This window comes from Cebus imitator, unplaced genomic scaffold, assembly GCF_001604975.1.
Source record: "Cebus imitator isolate Cc_AM_T3 unplaced genomic scaffold, Cebus_imitator-1.0 Scaffold88, whole genome shotgun sequence".
Classification (NCBI taxonomy): domain Eukaryota; kingdom Metazoa; phylum Chordata; class Mammalia; order Primates; family Cebidae; genus Cebus; species Cebus imitator.
This window is the reverse complement of record NW_016107403.1, coordinates 6,400,517-6,417,918: the sequence shown is the minus strand read 5'-3', so window position 1 is coordinate 6,417,918 and position 17,402 is coordinate 6,400,517. Positions and strand designations below refer to the sequence as shown.

The window sequence follows — 17,402 nt, the reverse complement described above, 5'->3', positions numbered from 1 at the left end:
AAAAAAAAAAAAAAGATACAGGTTCTTGCTATGTTACCCAGACTAGGCTCAAGCGATCCTCCCACCTTGGCCTCCCAAAGTGCTGGAATTAAAGTGCGAGAGCCACCACATCCAGCGATAACCAGTTCTTAAAATTGATCCCAGATTTTAATTTGCTTTTAAATACTTTTGGGATGTTTTCTTTATACCCTTCCTTCAAGTTTAAAAGAAGAGAGATTTTGTGAGTATCCAGTAGCATCTTGGTAGAGCATTCCAACAAAGTATGCTGAGGAATACTATGTGACAAGTTTCAAAGATGGCTATCACCCTAGGACTGTGCCCTGTTTTAGAGAAAAATCACTTCCTAATTTAAAAAGTTGAGGGCTCTAATATAAAATTTTCCCCCAAAAAAATGTTAAAGAACTTTCAGCCATAGCATGTGAAAGTCTTTTAGTACCCACTGTTAATGCCCAGGAAGAAAACTAAAGCCTGAGAAAACTGGTTCCTCCGAGAAAACAGCAATGCCACTTACTTTCTTAGTCTACTAAACAATGAAATGTAATGGACAGACTACGTTTCCTCCATCTGTGCTCCCAAACTAAGCCAGACCAAGGACACTTGCTCTACCCTCCCCAGTAGTAAAACTCATGGAGATAAGAAATTTTTTCCTTAGTCTACAAACAACATTTTTAAGGGAGAAGGGAGAATCATCTAGGCTACAATAATGAATAATTTGAATCATGTTCTGCCCATAAAAATGTCTAATATGGCTTAAATCTGAAGAAGCAATTTCTCCAAAAATGTCATTTCTATTTAATACACAAAATGTATTGGCAAATTATACTGCTTTAAAAAGCATTAACTTCTGAATTACCTTGGCTTCCGTGCATCTTGTTAAACAAAAAATATGCTCCAAAAATGCCTAAAAGTTCAGCTACCAAAACTCCTTTAAAGATCTTCTTTGCTAGTGGTTCCATAGTACGGGCCATCCTAAATTTAACAAAAAATACGTGTAAGCTTAAATGAGCATATGTAAACTATTACCATTTCCCTAATAACTCAAATTCATTCCCACAGTTTGAATGGCTTATCTGTATGGGAATAAGACCCCAATATTATGGTATACTTTTTTGGTTTAGACATCCAGCATACCTAGTTTTCAAACTCCATGCCTGAGGGGCATGATGAACAGGACAAAATTGGATAAAGTACAGGAAAGAGATAAAATTCAAGAAAGCATTGTAAAAAGAATAATTTATGGATTAATTGTGTAGGAAAACAGAATGGGGAAGAGAGGTTAAATCAATTTTTTAGCTGCACTGGGAATTAAGAAATCATCTAAATGAATACAACATGTAAATAGCTCTTTGTAAAGTGCCCTGCAAAAGTAAGATTTTTCTGAAATGGTTCTACACTTTCTATGGCTGGAGTTCTTTTATTAATATAACATATACTACTATATACATATATACTAATATGTATATTATATAGCATATATAAGTATACTATATACATAGTATATATACTAAGTATAGTATAACAACATATACTAATAATACAGCATATACTAAACTATTAATACAATATATACGAAACTATGTGCCATAGTTCAAGCATTTGGAGTCCAATGGCAGGATCTCAGCTCACTGCAAACTCCGCCCCCTCGGCTCAAACAATCCTCCCACCTCAGCCTCCTGAGTAGCTGAAACCACTGGCACGCACCACAAGCCTGGCTATTTTTTTGTATTTTTAGTAGGCACAGGGTCTCACCACATTGCCTAGATTGGTCTCGAACCCCTGAGCTCAAGCAATCCGCCCACCTCAGCCTCCCAAAGTGCTGGGATTACAGTTGTGAGCCGCCATGCCCAGCCTATAACAGGTCTTAAAACTTTCAATGCACTAAGAAGCTTGTTTAAAATGCACTTTCCTGAGCCTCAGCCTGCAGTTCTCCACTTCCCAATCTCCAGATTCTGATTCAGCAGATCTAGGATTGGCACCCCAGTAATCTGCCCTTTAGTAGACATTCTCAGTAATTTTTATACAAATGGGGGCGGGGGGTGGAAACTGATTGGGTGATGAACCAGTAAGTGGCAAAACTACAGACTCATTCGATCTTGATTCTCTTCCTTTAAAAGTTAATCAAAAAAAGGGTTTGTGTCATTATTTTTTTTTTCAAATTAAACAAGTTAAGAAGATAGAATATATGACACTCACTGAATAAATTAATGTAAACCCAGGTTTTTAGTCTGCCTCCTTATAACCTCAAAGTCCAGACGAGAACCACACATTTTTCATCTCAGACTTTTCTGTTGTCCTCTGTGTGCTCTTTTGTCCTCAGCCCCAGCTCCCTGCTGTCAGTTACTCCATTCACTTCTGACCCCTTTTCAATGCCTGAGGGTGGGAGTAATCAAATAACCTTCCTTTTGTAGGATTATCCTGCTAATATCATTACCATGTGGCCCTCCCCACCACTACCCCGAATTCCTTCATTTTGATAATGTGATCACCCTGGAAACCAAAAGATTAAAACTTTATTATTATTATTTAAAAGAAATGAAGCAAACAGAGTTACAAGGGAATTCATATATAACCAAAAGGCAGTTGAGTGGTGGGAAGGTAGGGTTGTTTTTGCTCCATTCACTACAGTGCTGTACCTGACTGACAGAAAATAAATCAAGTCATGCTCAGTACAGATGGCTCTCTTGGGGTTATTTTTATTTTTTTATTTTTTTTTATTTTTTGAGATGGGGTCTTGCTCTGTCTCCCAGGCTGGAGTGCAGTGGTGTGATCTTGGCTCACTGCAATCTCCACCTCCCAGGTTCCAAGCAATTCTCTACCTCTACCTCCTGATAGCTGAGACTACAGGTGCGCCACCACACCCAGTCCTTATTTATTTATTGATTTGTTTATTTATTTATTTATTTATTTATTTCAGAGACAGAGTATCGCTCTGTTGCCCAGGCTGGAGTGCAGTGGCCCAATCTCAGCTCACTGTAACCTCTGCCTCCCGGGTTCAAGTAATTCTCCTGCCTCAGCATCCCCAGTACCTAAAACTACAGGCACCCACCACCATGCCCAGCATATTTTTTGTATTTTAGCACCGTGTTGCCCAGGCTGGTCCCGAACTCCTGAACTCAGGCAATCCGCCTGCCTTGGCCTCCCAAAGTGCTAGGATTACAGTCATGAGCCACCAAGCCTGGCCTATTTTTTTTTTTTTTTTAATTAAAGACTAGGTCTTGCTCTGTCTCCCTGGCTGGAGTGCAGCGGTGCAATCTCGGCTCTCTGCAACTTCCGTCTCCCAGGTTCAAGCGATTCTCCTGACTCAGCCTCCCGAGTAGCTGAGATTATAGGCGTGTGCCACCAGGTCTGGCTAATTTTTTGCATTTTTAGTAGGGAAGAGGTTTCACCATGTTGGTCAGGCTGGTCCGGAACTCCTGACCTCAAGTGATCCTCCCGCCTCAGCCTCCCAAAGCGCTGGGATTACAGGCGTAAGCCACCGCACCCGGGCTCTTGGGGTTACTTTTTAACGTTCAATGGATGAACAGAGGCTGGCTACAGCCAGTTCCATTATTCAAGAAATCGAAGTAAAATTTTGTTTCAAGAGAGGGCGATGCTAAGGGTTCAAAAAAATAAAGTCCATCTGTAGGCCAGGGTTAAAAGGAAAATAAATAAATAAAGTCCAAATAATACTGTACGGCTGCTCTGGTGTATAGTGGTGAGCACAGCTGCCTCCAAATAACATCGTACAACAAAGTATTTACCCTTTTAAAAAATATATATATACACGTTTTGCACTCCGAGGCCCTCGCCTTCAGGGGGCTGATGACAAAACTTCAAGCCCCTTTGCTACAGACCACCAGAGACACACCGGTCCCCCCACAACAAAGTGAGTTTTACCAGCTGCGGCAAGGGAGGCTTGGCAGAGGAGCGCCTGCCTTCCCCGCACGGGGACAGGCATCGCTCCGGTGAAGTTTAACACCAAGCCGCCTCTGACAGCTTCGGCGCAGGGCTGTCACGCAGTTAACTTCACGCGGGGCTGAGAAGCTGACTCCGGAACGCAAGCTCAAGACAAATGAGCAATGCTGGGTCGGAAGCCCCGGGAATCGGGGCTGCTTCGCTGTGCGGGGCGGCCTCCCAGCTCAGCGCCCGCAGGCGACGCGGCTGCGAGCAGCAACGTCTCTCCCCGTCCAGCTGTGCAGAGCACGGCTTCTCCGCAGAGGCCTGGTGCCTCAGGCTGGCCGTCTTCGCTCCCCCGCCCCCGGCTTTTGCCGCGGTTCCCACCCAGCTCCCGCTTCCCCCGGTTCCCTACTGCCCCCGGCTGCCCTCGGCGCTCCCAGAGCCCGCGGAACGCTCGGGCCGGGCCTGCAGGCGACACGCGCGGGTACCCACGCAGCACGGCCAGGCCGCCGGGTCAAGGTCGCCCAGCGACCCGGAAACGCTCGCCTCCAGTGAACGGAGGTAGTGACACCTGACTGTCCTCTACATGCCCCAGAACTGGGATGAGGACCCACGCAGAAACCCGCCCCACTCTCGGCGCACTGGAGACCTCCAAATCCAACCCCTGACGAGAAGCCACGCGGCGCTGTCTCACCTCAGCTGCCTGCAGGGGAGACTGCGAATGCGAAAGGGCTGACGACGCCCCGCCCCTTCCGTTGTCGGCCCCGCCCCCACACTCGTAATTACCATTCATCGTGCTGCGACCTGACCCGAGCCTGACTGCCCGCTACGTACATTATTTTACGGAATATTCGCAATTACACATGCAACAGGTGCTGAGTGTATCTCATTTTGCAGAGAAAGCAAGAGGCTTTCCCTGCCCACAATCACACAGCTGGTAAAAACCAATTCAGGACCGGACGCGGTGGCTTACGCCTGTAATCCCAGCACTTTGGGAGGCCAAAGCGGGAGGATCACAAGGTCAGGGGTTCGAGAGCAGCCTGGCCAACATGGTGAACCCCCACCCCCCCCCCACCCCGTCTCTACTAAAAATACAAAAATTAGGTGGGCGTGGTAGCAGGCGCCTGTAATCCCAGCTACTCGGGAGGCTGAGGGGAGAGAATCGCTTGAACCCGGGAGGCGGAGGTTGCAGTGAGACGACACTGCACCATTGCACTCCAGCCTGGGCAACGCTGAGACTCAGTCTCAAAAAAAAAAAAAAGCAGAATTCATATTTAAACCCAGGACACTGACTTCATGGAGCCTGTTCTGGGTCCTTTTCCTAATACCCTGAAACCTAAAGTGTGATAGTGTCAGAGGACCAGCAACATAAGGATCACCTGAAAATTTGTTAGAAATGCAGAGCTACTGAATCCAAAACTGCATTTTAGCCAGATGCCTAAAGAATTCGTTTGCAAAGTAACACTTGAGAAACACTGCGTATACTGCCCACTTAGTAAGATGAGAAAGAGGAAGAGAAAGACCCGAAGGGGACAAGGAAACAGAAGAGAAAAGGAATATAAAAATATATTGATGTACCATGTGCAAGACAAAGCCTGGAACACCCGAAATAGACACAGATCTACCTTCACCGAAGTTCTAGTCTAGTTAGGGATAGTTATCATAAATAACTGATGAAAAGTACACTTTGATAAGGGCCTTGCTTCTAATCGGAAGAATCGGTAAAGGTTTTAGAGAAGGGGCGATAGCTGGAGCTAACTCTGTCAATGCCAAGTAAAGGAAGTGCCTCTGCGAGGTGCTCTGTGATTGCCCCAATTTTCCTAACACCCGCCTTCCCATAGTCCAGTCCATGAGGTTTATTTGCATAACTAAAGCATTATAAATTGTGAAAACTGTGAATGTGTAAACTACTTTAATTTAAAGCATGTCATTGTTAATCAAGATCACTTATTTCTACACAGATCCAGAACTCTGATCTCTTCCACTATATCGACTTCTCTGGTATCCTCTTAAAGTTTGGGCTTTGTACATTCTCTTGATCTCTTCTATCTGCTCTATAGAAACCCTCTCTGGCTTGAATGTCAGTTCTATTTAATATTTTATATTTTACTTTCTCTCAAACTTTTTTCATGAGCTCCCTTTCTGCATTACGTTGCTTTTTATTTCGTCTGTTATCGTTTTCACTGTCATAAACTATTATTCTTAAAACTTTCAGAGCTCTACCCCTATACCACTGAAGTTCCCTTTTCTTCTCCAACTGACACATCCACAATCTTTTTTCTCCTTCTTCTTTTCCTAATCATCCTCCTCATCCTTCTCTTGTTTCTTCTTCTTCTTTAGGGTCTTGCTCTGTCACCCAGGCTGGAGTGCGATGGCACAATCATAGCTCACTGAAGCCTTGACCTCCCAGGCTCAAGTAATACTCCCCAGCCCCCAGCCTCCCAAGTAGCTGGGGCAACAGGCATGCACCACCACACCTGGCTAATTATATATATATATATATATTTATTTATATATTTATATATATATATATAAATTTTTTTTTTTTTTTTCCAACTCCTATGTTGCCCAGGCTAGTCTCCAATTCCTGGGCTCAAGTGATACTCCCTCCTTGGCCTCCCAAGTGTTAGAAATACAGCCGTGAGCCACCATGCCTGCCCTTCCTCTTTTTTAAAAAAATGAATAGCCAAGTATAGTAGTGAGAAGGGGGAAGGAGTAGTACATCCACAGTCTGTAAAAATTCATCCACAATAAATATTTTCTTATTAAAAGCACCCACCATGACTTCCATGAAACATTTTGTTAAATACCATTTAAGACACTATGCATTGAGCTTCCAGGCCTGTCTTTGTCCACTTGGGCTGCTATAACCAAATGCCATAAACTGATGGCTAATAATCAACAGAAATTTATTTCTCATGATTCTAAAGACTAGGAAGTCCCAAATCAGGGTGCCAGCAGGTTCAACAACTGGTAAAGACCAATTTTCTGGTTTTTAAGATAGTGCCTTCTCACTGTGTCTTCACATGGTACAAGGGGCAGGGGTCTCTCTGGGGCCTCTTTTAAAAGGACACTAATCCTTGGCTAGCCACGGTGGCTCACACCTGTAATCCCAGCACTTTGGGAGGCCAAGGTGGTTGGATCACCTGAGGTCAGGAGTTCGAGACCAGCCTGGCCAACATGGTGAAACACCATCTCTACCAAAAATACAAAAATGAGCTGGGCATGGTGGCACATGCCTGTAGTCCTAGCTATGCTGGAGGCTGAGGCAGGAGAATCACTTGAACTCAGGAGGCAGAAGTTGTACCCTGGGTGACAGAGTGAGATTCCATCTCAAAAAAGATAAATAAACAAATAAATAAATAGTCACTAATCCCATTCATGAGGGCAGAGCCCCCACAACCTAATCACTTCCCAAAGGCCCTGCCTCCTAATACTATCACCTGGGAAATTTCAACCTAAGTTTAGGGAGAACACAAACTTTCAAACTGCATAGCAAGGCTCCATCCACCGCATTCGTGTGAAATACCAGACTATCAGTGTTAAAAGTACGGGGATGGCAAAGCAAGATGAAAAGGTCATTGGGGCCGGGCAAGGTGGCTCATGTCAGGCCTCCAAGTCCAAGCCTGGCTATTACAGCATTGGTGACTTGCATATATACCTCCTGAGGGTTTTTGCTGAGCCAGAAAGTCAGAAGTAGCCAGATGGCCACAAAGAGAAGTGAAACAACTAGTTCCTGCCTCAACTGATTGCTCTCCCCCTGCAAAGTTCGACCATTGTTCCTGCTCAGCCTTGCAAAGCTTCCCCTTTAGACATTAGGTTTCTCAAGACCCCCCTTTTTTTTTTTCAAGTATCACAATGTTTATTGATAGATACAAGTATATAAAATCAGGGCATGAACATGACTTGATAAATTAAGTAGACTTAATTTCAATACTATAATAGGAGGGACCAATTCAAATTCTCACCCCACACCTGGGTGAATAAACAGTCATGTTGCTCACAGAAAGCCCGTTTGGGGGGTATCTTTACATAATTGATGTGCTTAACAGCTCACACCTGTAATCCTAGCACTTTGGGAGGCCAAGGTGGGCAGATCACCTGAGGTCAGGAGTTTGAGGCCAGCCTGGCCAACAAGGAGAAAACCCATCTCTACCAAAACTACAAAAATTAGCTGGATGAGATGGAGCACACCTGTAATCCCAGCTACTCAGGAGGCTGAGGCAGGAGAATCACTTGAACCTAGGAGGCAGAGGTTACAGTGAGCCAAGATCCTGCCACTGCACTCCAGCCTGGGTGACAGAGTGAGACTCCATCTCAAAAGAGAGAGAGAGAGAGAGAGAGAGAGAAAGAGAGAGCAAAAGAAAGGAAGGAAGGAAGAATAGAGGGAAAAAAGGTCATTTGGAATGGTTCAGACTGAAAAAAGAAAAGAGGGGAAAAAAGCTTAAAGAAACGATAACAAGCCTTACCAAATTGGGCCTGGCAGAATGGCTCCTGCAAAGAACGGTGCCAAGAAGAAATTGGACTATTCTGCCATCAATGAGGTGGTGACCCGAGAATACACCAACATTCACAAGAACATCCATGGAGTGGGCTTCAAGAAGCATGCCCCCCGGGAACTCAAAGAGATCTGGAAATTTTGCCATGAAGGAGATGGGAACTTCAGATGTGTGTATTGATACCAGGTTTAACAAAGTTATCCTTGCCAAAGGAATAAGGAATGACCCATACTGTATTCATGTGCGGTTGTCCAGAGGACATAATGAGTTTGAAGACTCACCAAATAAGCTGTGTACTTTGATTACCTATGTACCTGTTACCACTTTCAAAAATCTACAGACGGTCGGCCAGGCATGGTGGCTCATGCCTGTAACCCCAGCACTTTGGGAAGCCAAGATGGTCAGATCACTTGAGGTCAGGAGTTCAAGACCAGCTTGGCTGACATGGTGAAACCCCATCTCTACTAAAAATACAAAAAATTAGCAAGATCACACCACTGCACTCCACCCTGGGTGACAGAGAAAGACTTTGTCTAAAGAAATTATATATATATATATATATATATATATATATAGAGAGAGAGAGAGAGAGAGAGAGTCAAGTGGATGAGAACTAACCACTGAATCTTCAACTGCATCAAATATAGTTATAAAATTGCCTTCACACACACAAAAAAACAGAAATGATAAGAAAGACTGAAATAATTGTATAGAAATGTTATCATTGGGAAATATATGTAAACTAATAACAGTATTGCACAAAGTTTGACATCTCCATAAATATTTCTTATGCGTTCTGAACCCCACTATAGATTTCACAAACACATTTTGAGATAATACACATTTTGGCCACAAGTTTTTGTGCAGGAAAAGTGTAGACTCCAGTAGAAACTTTTACCAAGGGTCCTTTAGTGGCAGTGCCTTCCTGATCCTAGCCTGATTTACTAATTCTGGCAGAGGGATGCAAATTACTAGAAAGACGTACTGGTTTCTTTGCTGCAACCTGCCCAAAGCACGGAAGCAGGTTAAAATCCCAGTCTTCCGTAGTGGCCATAGGGACCTCCACTTTAACAAATATGTACTAGCTTTGCTGTCCATTCTTCCATCTTCACCTTACAGCCTAGACATTTCTTTGAACATTTTCTCTTTTTTTCTTTTTCTTCTTCTTCTCTTTTTTGGTGGGGTATATGTCTATAGACTAGAAAAACAAAGGAAAAGAAGTTAAGAGGGCATGGTGTCTTTAACACCAAGGAAAGAAACTTTATTTTATTATTATTATTATTATTTTGAGACAGAGTCTCACTCTGTCACCCAGGCTGGAGTGTAGTGGCACAATCTCAGCTCACTACAACTCCCGCCTCCTGTGTTCATGCAATTCTCATGCCTCAGCCTCCCAAGTAGTTGAGACTACAGACTACAGGCATGCACCACCACACTCAACTAAATTTTTATTTATTTATTTATTTATTTATTTATTTATTTATTTATTTTAGTAGAGACAGGGTTTTACTATGTTGGCCAGGCTGGTCTCGAATTCCTGAGCTCAAGCAACCCACCTGCCTCAGCCTCCCAAAGTGCTGGTATTACAGGTGTGAGCCACTGCACCCAGTCGAAAAGAAACTTTAAATAAGCCTCTCATGCAGCTGCCACTGGGGCAAGAGCCAGGCCTTAGGCTGACTGATGGCACCATGGACACCATAGTGACCCCCATGATCTGCACATACACCTCTGGATGGCCTCCTGGAATTAGAAAATCTGAAGTAACTGGAAGATGACAAAAAGAGGAAGAATTATCAATCCCTGCAGCACCTAATTAACTTGAGACATTCTTCTATTGTTCCTTATTCCCTCCTCAATTGATAAGGCAATTAGACTTTGTAACTGACCTTGGTCAACCTCATGACTCCAGACCCTATGACCCGCTCCTAGTTTGCAAAACACCCCCCTAAACCGTAACTTCTGTAACTTTCCACTGCTTACCCCAAACCTACAAAACCAACTCCTATCCCACTGCCCTCTGCTGACTCTCTTTTCTGAATCAGCCCACGTGCACCTGGGTGAATAAACAGCCTTATTGCTCACACAAAGCCTGTTTGGGGGGGCCTCTTCATTCAGAATGCACGTTTTAAAATTTGGTGCTGAAACCTGGAACAGAGGTACTCCTTTAGGGAGACTAGCCCCCTGTCCCCATTCCTCATCTGAGAAGAGACCCATCTGAGACCTCAACACATCAGACCAGACCAGCAGTTCATGCTCAGTGTACCAAACAGCTCTCTTGCCACCTTCAGATTGGGTAAGCAGTCTCCCTCTCTTTGTCTCTCTTTTCCTTCAGAGGAAACAATTCTCTCCCTCTCTCTCTCTTTTCCTTCAGAAAAGAGGAGACAAGTCTCTCCCTCTCTCCTTTTTTTTTTTCAGAGAAGATGAAACATGTCTCTTCCTCTCTCTCTCTCTTTTCCTTCAGAGAAAAGGAGACAAGTCTGTCTCTCTCTCTCTCTCTTTCTCTTCAGAAAAGGGGAGACACATCTCTCCCTCTCTCTCTCTCTTCCTTCAGAGAAGAGGAGACAAGTCTCTCCCTCTCCCTCTCTCTCTTTTCCTTTAAATCCTTTTCCTTCTAGTAGAGACAAAGGAGACACTCTTTATCCGTGTAGAGACAGGAGACAAGTCTCTCCCTCTTGCTTAAAAACTCTGATGTTGGTCATGGACTCAGGAAGACAGTCCTCCCTTGGTGTCTGGTCAACCTCGGGAACACCTGCCTTGATCACTTACCCACGTCACAGCCCAGGACTCAGTCAGGGACGCCTGCAAGACAGACCCCAGCCACTCTCAGCTTGCAGAAGTTTCAGACTACCAAACCTACAAAGTCCAGGCTTCTCTTCAGGACCTCCTCCCCCAAACCCTTGCTTTAAATGCCGAGAACCTGGCCACTGAGCCAAGGAATGCCTGCAGCCGGGGATTCCTCCTAAGCCACGCCCCATCTGTGCAGGACCCCACTGAAAGTCAGACTGTTTTGCTCAAACCACTGTCTTTAAGGCTCCAGGAGCCCAGCCTTGTAGCCCTCAGGCTGACTCATTCCCTTATCTCCTTGGCTTAGTGGAAGAAGACTGACAATGCCCGATTGCCTCTGAAGCCCCCTGGACCATCACAGATGCTGAGCTTCTGGTAACTCATACAGTGGAAGGTAAGTCTGTCCCCATCTTTATTGATATGGGGGCTACTCACTCTATGTTGCCTTCTTTTCAAGGGCCTGTTTCCCTTGCCCCCGTAACTGTTGTGGGTATTGACAGCTAAGCCTCTAGACCCCTTAAAACTCCCCAACTCTGGTGCCAACTTGGACAGCATTCTTTTTTTTTTTTTTAAGACGGGGTTTCACCATGTTGGTCAGACTGGTCTTGAACTCCCGACCTCAGGTGATCCACCCACCTTGGCCTCCAAAGTGCTTGGATTACAGGTGTGAGCCACCACACCCAGCTGCAGGACAGCATTTTTGTACACACTCCTTCTTAGTTATTCCTACCTGTCCAGTTCCCCTATTAGGCTGAGACATTTTAACTAAATTATCTGCCTCTCTGACCATTCCTGGACTATGGCCACATCCCACAGCTGCCCTTTTCCCAATTCAAGGCCTCCCTCACAACCTCTTCTCACATCTCCCTACCTCGATCCACGTGTATGGGACACCTCTACTCCTTCCTTAGCAACCGATCACGCACCCCTTACCATCCCATTAAAACCTAATCACCTTACCCTGCTCAATGCCAGCACCCCATCCCACAATGGGCTTTAAAGGGACTAAAGCCTGTTATCACCCACCTATTACAAAATGGCCTTTAAAAGCCTACAAATTCTCCTTACAACTCCCCTATTCTACCTGTCCAGAAACCAGACAAATCCTATAGGCTAATCCAAGACCTTCACCTCATCAATCAGATTGTACTTCCCGTCCATCCTGTTGTACCCAGCCCTTATAGCCTCCTATCCTCAATACCCGCTTCCGCAACCATTATTCCATTCTTGATCTCAAAGATGGCTTTTTCACCATCCCTTAGCACACCTCCTCTCAGCCGCTTTTCGCCTTCACCTGGACTGATCCCAGCATCCATCAGTCTTAGCAACTCACCTGGGCCGTTCTGCCCCAAGGCTTCAGAGATAGCCGTCACTACTTTAGTCAAGCCCTTTCTCATGATCTACTTTCCTTCTGTCCGTCTGCTTCTCACCTTATTCAATACGTGGACAACCTTCTTATTTGCAGTCCTTCTTTTGAATCTTCCCAGCAAGATACCCTCCTGCTTCTTCAGCAACTATACTTGAAGGGGTATCATGTATCCCCCTCCAAAGCCCAAATTTCTTCCCCATTTGTCACCTATCTTGGCATATTCCTCCAACAGAACACAGGCGCTCTCCCTGCTGACTGTGTCCGGTTGATCTCCCAGACCCCACCTCCTTCTACTAAACAGCAGCTTCTCTCCTTCCTAGGTGTGGTAGAATACCTCTGCCTCTGGATACCAGGCTTTGCCTTACTGGCAAAACCACTCTATAAGCTTTCAAAGGGGCACTTAGCTGACACCATAGACCCTAAATCCTTCCTTCATTCTTTCATTCTCTGAAAAACACCCTGGAAACAGCTCCCACACTGGCACTTCCCAATTCCACCTAACCCTTCTCCTTACACACAGCAGAAGTGAAAGGCTGCGCAGTCGGAGTTCTTACACAAGAACCAGGACCACGACCCACAGCCTTTCTATCTAAACAACTTGATCTTACAGTCCGGGGCTGGCCAGTGTGTATGCGTGCTGCGGCAGCTGCTGCTGTTTTACCCTTGGAATCCCTTAAAATTACAGGCTATGCTCCACTTACCCTCTACAGTTCCCATAACTTTCAAAATCTAATTTCCTCCTCATACTTGGCACACATACTTCTGCCCCCCGCCTCCTCCAACTCTACTCATTATTCATCAAAACCCCCACGTTACCATTGCCCCTGGTCCATACTTCAGCCGGGCCTCTCACTTAATACCTGACACAAACCCTGAACCCCATGACTGTATCTCCCTAATTTACATGGCATCCTCCCCATTTCCTCATATTTCTCTTACCTATTCCGACCCAGACCACACTTGGTTTACTGAAAGCAGCTCCTCAAAGCCCAACAGATCATCACCAACAAAAGCAGGTTAAGCAATAATGTCTCTCACATCTATTATTGAAGCTGCTACACTTCCCCCTTCTACCACTTCTCAACAAGCTGAGCTTATTGCTTTAATCCGTGCTCTCACACTTGCGAAAGGATTGCATGTCAATGTCTATACCGATTCTAAACACACCTTCACATCCTTCATCACCATGCTGTTATATGGGCAGAAAGAGGATTTCTCACTACACAAGCATCCTCCATTATCAGTGCCCCCCTGATAAAAACGCTTCTTAAAGCCACTTTACTTCTAGCCAACGCCAGAGTCATTTTACTGCAAGGGACACCAAAAACCATCAGATCCCATTACTCAAGGAAACACTTATACGGTTAAAACAACTAAAGAAGCAGCTAACGCTCCAATACCTGCCCCTCACGGCCAGTATTTCTCCTTCTCATCTGTCACTCCTACCTACTCTCCCACTGAAACCTTGATCTATCAGTCACTTCCTCCTCAAGGCAAGTGGTTCTTAGATCATGGAAAATTCCTCCTTCCTGCCTCACAAGCTCATTCTATTCTCTCGTCCTTTCATGACCGCTTTCATGTAGAGTACAAGCCACTAGCCCGTCTTTTAGAACCCCTCATTTCCTTTCCATCGTGGAAATCCATCCTCAAGGCAGTCACTTCTCAGCGTTCCATCTGCCACTCCACTACTCCTCAAGGCTTCCTCAAGTCCCCTCCTTTTCCTACACATCAGGCTCGAGGATTCACCCCTATACAAAACCAGCAGATAGACTTTACTCATATACCCTGAGTCAGAAAGTTCAAATACTTCCTGGTCTGCGTTGACATTTTCACAGGATAGGGGGAGGCCTTTCCCACAGGGTCTGAAAAGTTCACCGCAGTCGTTTCTTCCCTTCTGTCAGACATAATTCCCCACTTTGGTCTCCCTGCTTCCATACAGTCAGACAACGGACGGGCCTTCACTAATCAGATCGCCCAAGTGGTCTCCCAGGCCCGGGACATCCAGTGGAATCTCCACGCCCCTACCATCCTCAGTCCTCAGGAAAAGTAGAAAGAACTAACGGCCTTTTAGAAACACATCTCACCAAACTCAGCCTCCAACTTAAGAAAGACTGGACCATTCTTCTACTCCTTGCTCTTCTCAGAATTCGGGCCACTCCTCAAGAACCGCAGGGTACAGCCCCTTTGAACTCCTATATGCCCGCACCTTCCTTCTTGGGGCCAACCTTACCCTAGACACCAGCCCGCTCGGTGACTACCTTCCAATCCTCCAGCAGACCTGACATGAAATTCGCCAGGAGTAGTAACCTTCTCTTACCTACTCCAGATATCCAGCCATATGAAGACACCCTGGCCAGACAGTCAGTTCTGATAAAAAGCCTGGCCCCCTGGTCTCTACAACCTCGGTGGACAGGACCCTTTCTGGTTGTCTATGGCACCCCAACTGCTATCCACCTGCAAGACCCTCCCCAGTGGGTTCACAGCCCAGGGTGAAGCTGTGCCCATCAGACAGCCAATCTGCCTCCTCTACCTCCTCTTGGAAGTCAGAACCTCTCTAAAGCTCACTCAAATTCCCAAAGAAGCTTGAATTCCCTGTTTTTGTTTATACCGCCAGTTTACACTTTTCCTTTAGGCAATTACAGCTGATATTTTGTGGTTTTATCCCAGGCTGGCACCCTCAACTCTCTTCTGTAGTGGTTGGATGATCTTCTGTGGCAAGGAAGTCTCCAGTTCTTCTACCCCGATGAAGTCCTCTTCTTTTCTTTCATACTCACTCTCAATCTCGCTCCGGTTCTCCTGCTACCCTCTACCTCTCCCTGATTACCTCCAACGTACCATAAACCTAACCCACTCTCTCCTAGCCAACTGAAGCCTTTCCTTAGCCAGAGATTGCTGGTTATGCATTTCCCTCTCCTCATCCCACTACACAGCCAATTCCACCCTACTGACCGACTGGACAAACTCTCCCATTTCTCTACATCTCCAGACCTCCTTCAACACCCCCCATCTGTACACCCCAGAACTCCTCTACCTCCTAGACAGGGTCAACAGAGACATCCCAGATACTTCATCACAACAGACTGCTGTTCTTCTATGCAGCTACCTATGTAATCTTTCCCCCATGTCAACTTAACACCCCTTCCCTCCGCTCCGTTCTCCACTTTCTTATGCATTTCCCAACAATCACACACTGGAATCCCCCTAGGAAATCTCCTGCCCTCTTAGTGTTCCTTTACACTCCACCTCAAGAGCCCTGCTACCCACGTTAACCAAAAAATAGGAGCACACGAACTACACATTACAGAAAAGCCCTCCCTTATTACTAGCAGCCTTAAAAATGTCAATAGCAGGTCTTGCCTAGGTCGGCATTTGCCCTGCCTCTCATTTACCCTGGGCTGCCCTCCCCGTGCTCCCCCGACTTTCCTCCAGACCCCTCTTCCTGTCTTCTCAGACCCAATCTTGTTAATGAAAGTGAGTGGGTACTTATAGATACCACACGCTTTCTCATATACCATGAAAACAAGACCTGTCCCTCCACACAGTTACCCTACCAAACCCGGCTACAACCTTTAACAGCCACAGCCCTTGCTGGTTCCCTTCGCATTTGGGTCCAAAGCCCCAGCCCCTCAGAACACTTTCTCACCTTTTCAGTTTACACTTCCAGCTCTGTCTAAGCCAAGGACTTTTTTTCCTCTGTGGTTCTTCTTCTTCCGTCCACCTTCCTACCAACTGGACAGGCACTCATACCCTAGTTTTCCTTAATCCCAAAATTCAGTTTTCCAACAGGGACGAAAGCCTCCCTGTTCCCCTTGAGATCCCCACATGACACAAGCGGGTCACTTCATCGATCCCCTTACTTGTAGGGTTAGGAATTACCACTGTGCTCAGCACAGGCATAGCAGGCCTTACCACTTCGATCATCACCTTCGGTAGCCTCTCTAATGATTTCTCTGCTAGCATTGTAGAATTAACTCAATCACTATCCTTTCTTCAAGCTCAAGTAAATTTCCTAGCTGCAGTTGTCCTCCAAAACCTCAGAGGTCTTGATTTACTGACTGCTGAAAAAGGAGGTCTTTGTCTGTTCCTAAATGAAGAATGTCGTTTTATGTAAACCAGTCCAGCCTTGTACATGATGTCATCAATAAATTAAAAGACAGAGCCCAAAAGCTCACTAATCAGGCAAATGGGTATTCTGGACCTGGCTGGACTGGCTGACTCTCTAACTGGGAGTTATGGCTTCTTCCAATCATTAGTCCTCTGATACCTATCTTTGTCCTTCTCCTATTTGGACCCCGTGTTTACTGATTAATCTCTCAATTCCTACAAAATCGTGTACAAGTGATAACAAATCAGTCAATAGAACAAATTCTCCTTCTAATGACCCCACAATACCACCCCTTGCCCTGAGATCTCCCAGCAATCTAAATTCTTTCCCATTTTTAGGTTTCCGTGCTGTCCCCAATCCTGCTCAAAGAAGCCCTAGAAACATCACCCCACCACCCCTCTGTGCCGGCCTTCCTAATATTCCACTGCCCTCCACTCTTCATTTCTTTTTCCTTTGTATTACTAATATTAAAAGACAGGAGCATAAGGTCTTTTAGGCTGACTGACAGCACCATGGACACCATAGCAACCCCTGTGACCTGCACGTACACCTCTGGATGGCCTCCCGGAATTAGAAAATCTGAAGTAACTGGAAGATCACGAAAAGAGGAAGAATGATCAATCCCTGCAGTGACTAATTAATTTGAGACATTTTTCTATTGTTCCTTATTCCCACCTCAATTGATAAGGCAATTGGACTTTATTTTAACTTTTTTTTTTTTTTTTTTTTTTTTTTTTTTTTTTTTTTTTTTTTTTTTTTTTTTTTTTTT

The 17,402-nt window shown here is 45.3% G+C and overlaps 2 protein-coding genes across 5 annotated transcripts in view; one reads left to right on the top strand and one right to left on the bottom strand.

Moving 5' to 3' along the window:
- Positions 1-4,656, bottom strand: part of CEBPZOS (CEBPZ opposite strand) — a 7,267-nt gene extending 2,611 nt beyond the window's left edge. For 2 of the 4 annotated variants that reach the window (XM_017534906.2, XM_017534907.2), the window contains exons 1-2: positions 4,571-4,656; positions 854-969 (exon numbers count right to left, since the gene is read on the bottom strand). In XM_017534906.2, coding sequence (XP_017390395.1) covers positions 854-968 — 115 coding nt within the window. In that variant the 5' untranslated portion in view covers position 969; positions 4,571-4,656. The other 2 variants (XM_037740759.1, XM_017534908.2) reach the window with 2 other exon arrangements.
- The window catches only part of SULT6B1 (sulfotransferase family 6B member 1), a 49,555-nt gene that overhangs the window by 4,417 nt on the left and 27,736 nt on the right, over positions 1-17,402 (top strand). The window lies entirely within an intron of this gene.